Source organism: Poecilia latipinna, unplaced genomic scaffold, assembly GCF_001443285.1.
Source record: "Poecilia latipinna isolate Pla-1442-1.1 unplaced genomic scaffold, P_latipinna-1.0 Scaffold2058, whole genome shotgun sequence".
In the NCBI taxonomy this organism is placed as follows: domain Eukaryota; kingdom Metazoa; phylum Chordata; class Actinopteri; order Cyprinodontiformes; family Poeciliidae; genus Poecilia; species Poecilia latipinna.
Window position 1 is genome coordinate 367 of NW_015114674.1, and position 2,663 is coordinate 3,029.

At 42.6% G+C, this 2,663-nt stretch overlaps 1 protein-coding gene across 3 annotated transcripts in view; it reads left to right on the forward strand.

Moving 5' to 3' along the window:
- The first annotated feature begins 207 nt into the window (after positions 1 to 207).
- The window catches only part of nr1d2b (nuclear receptor subfamily 1, group D, member 2b), a 14,741-nt gene continuing 12,285 nt past the window's right edge, over positions 208 to 2,663 (forward strand). For all 3 annotated transcript variants that reach the window (XM_015016742.1, XM_015016743.1, XM_015016744.1), the window contains exon 1: positions 208 to 658. In XM_015016742.1, the coding sequence (XP_014872228.1) occupies positions 634 to 658 (25 nt within the window). In that variant the 5' untranslated portion in view covers positions 208 to 633. The remainder of the gene's footprint in view (positions 659 to 2,663) is intronic.

The window sequence follows — 2,663 nt, forward strand, 5'->3', positions numbered from 1 at the left end:
GCATCAACAAAAAAATCTTTGTGTAAAATTAGTTGATTCCCTTTTTGAAGTGTTTTCAGTATGGTCTGTAAATGAGCAACTTTTTGTTGTTTTCTCCGGACGTCGAATCCGCTTGCCAGGAGCCTTTGTTCGCTCTAGTGAAAGTATGTCAGTGGGTTACATTGACACCATTGCAGGCTGCAGTGGGAGGAGCCGGTGAACTGGGTCACATGGTTGCCCATTGCTCGCTTTCAGAGCCAGTCCTCCTCACCTGGAGCTACGCTTATAATGAACCAGTTTTCCGTGTAGGAAGCTCTACAGAAGACGCTCTGTTTCGGTTACTGGAGCAGAGTGAAAGCAGGACGGAACCTTCCAGCTGAGATAAGCCCGGGTTTCGCTGGGGGTTTTTGTTGCGTCATTGAAAGTCGCTTTTTTAAACTTAGTTTTTTTTTTCTTCATTCCTGTGAGATTCTAACTTGGTTGGGCTGTCTCCTCTGGGCTTCCATTCGATTTTAAAGTTCGTGATTTCAGTGTTTTAGCCCAAAGCGCAGTTTTTTGCCCCCCGAACGTTATCTACCAGCGACTTTCTAGTTGCTGAGAACCAAATCAAACACGGCTTCAGCAACGAGGTAGCAGAGGGGCAACTCGCAGGATATGGACATGGACTCGAGCAAAGCTGGTGAGTGTCATTTAAACGCCAAGAGACTGCAGCTTGTTGCTGTCAGTTCAGCTGGACTAAAACTGCCTTGTTTTGCCACAAAATTATTCACGGTCGTATAGTAATAATTTATACTTTGGTCCGTGTTTACATCCAGAATAAGTGCTGATGGTCGTAGCTTAATGCGGTGTGGTAATATTAAACTGGGTTAGGACTGCCGGGTGGGGAGGGGGGTTGCTGTTGTTGGCCGTCCACTTTGCTTTGGCAGCACTGCAGTCTACTCTTCTCACATGGACCCATCAGCATAGCCATGTGCACATGTGTTTACGCTTCCCTTACGTCTCCGCTCATTGGTCGAGCTGGGCGGTGACGAAGGCATTACATAATTCACCCCGCCGTGAAGTGTGGTTTTTTTTGCTGCGGATACACGTGAAGCGGCGCGAGGTGACCTAGTTTTCCAGTGGAGGAGCATGCTAGCTCCACGTGGGGTGCGGCGACAGACTTCAGAATTTAGTGGTGCATTCAGGGCACATCGGAAATGTTAGACTAAAAATCTTATCCAAATATTTCCAGTGAAAATATTGTGTGGACGTGCTATTTATTCAGATTCTGTGGTGAAAATGGTTTCCCTTGTAGTTTTATACATCAGCACAGTTTTAAACGTTATATTTGTTTGAACTTTAAAACTCTACTTTTAAACCCATCTTTAAGGAGAAGACGGTGCTAACGACATATTTTATTTAGAAAAATGTTTTTAATAAAACATTAGATCATTTAGAATCTATTTTTACACACTAGCGTTACATAAAACCGTTTTTTTCCAAGCAGACTTTAAATGCAGCATCGTTTTACAGAATTCAGTGTTCCAGTTTTTTTTTTCTTTCTTATTTTTGGGCGCAGTTTCCTAGAATGCATCATAAAATCTTTGCTTTGTTGTTTTGCATTTGCTCTTTTGTGTATGTGCCTGATTGTTGCCTGTTGGAATAATCGTGGACATGCATTTATTTTCCTGACACTTTGTCAGCAGTGAGCCTCTTTATGTGGGTTTGACCAGTTGATTGACATTTGCTGAAACAAATGGATTATATCCGGCCTCCTGTTGCATCTTAATTGCTGTGAGATGGTGGTAACTCAAAATGAAATTCATCATAAATGAACCCCTTAAATGCCTCAGAGCACTAATGATGCTCTTTTGAGGCTTTCCAATTCGACTGGTTGCAGTGAAGGTCCAGCCTATCTGCCCCATACACACCACACACACACACACACACACACACACACACAACACACACACCCATGTGAAGCTGACATTATGTAACAGTTGTTATCTAATCACCAAGATGGGCAGGGGTAAGAAATCAGGTCAGCCTGTCATGGCTGCCTGGAGGTGGGGACGAGAGGGTGTGGGGAAACGAGCAACAATATGAGCTTTTTGTGAGCTCTGATCTGACTTCTTTGCTTAAAGTGGGTTAGTTCCAGTCAGGGCAGGCATCTGGGAGTGGCTCTCTGGGTATGGCCTCACCAAGGGGGAGAGGAAGACGGCATCAGTTGGAAGAACTGTTGGAGCTGAACTCCCAGATTTAACAGTGAGACACTCAGGAGACAGCCAGCTAAAGAAACCTTGAGACATCGGATCAATAGAGGCTAAATGTGGGATGCTTGAAGAAGCTCATTCTTTCCTAACATTCTGTTGAAATATCAAGGTTTCTCAATATTTACAGGATAAAAGGGAGTAAGATAAAATCACTTATTTATAATAGGAGAACATCGATTTAATAATATCATACTAGTTTGTATAATGTATAATGACATTTATTTATTTGGGTTTTAGAATCTAATCAAAAGCTATGGTTCAGATGCCACTTTCATTTTTCATTTCTCATTTTCTATTATCTGGACTCGAATGAAGTAGAAAACTTGCTTAGGGTGCAGAAGATTGTTGGTGACTTTTGAAAAAATAATAGCCGTATCAATAAAAAAAAATTCCCCTCTCACCCTCCGTGGGTGGTCTCTTTCATCCTCTGAG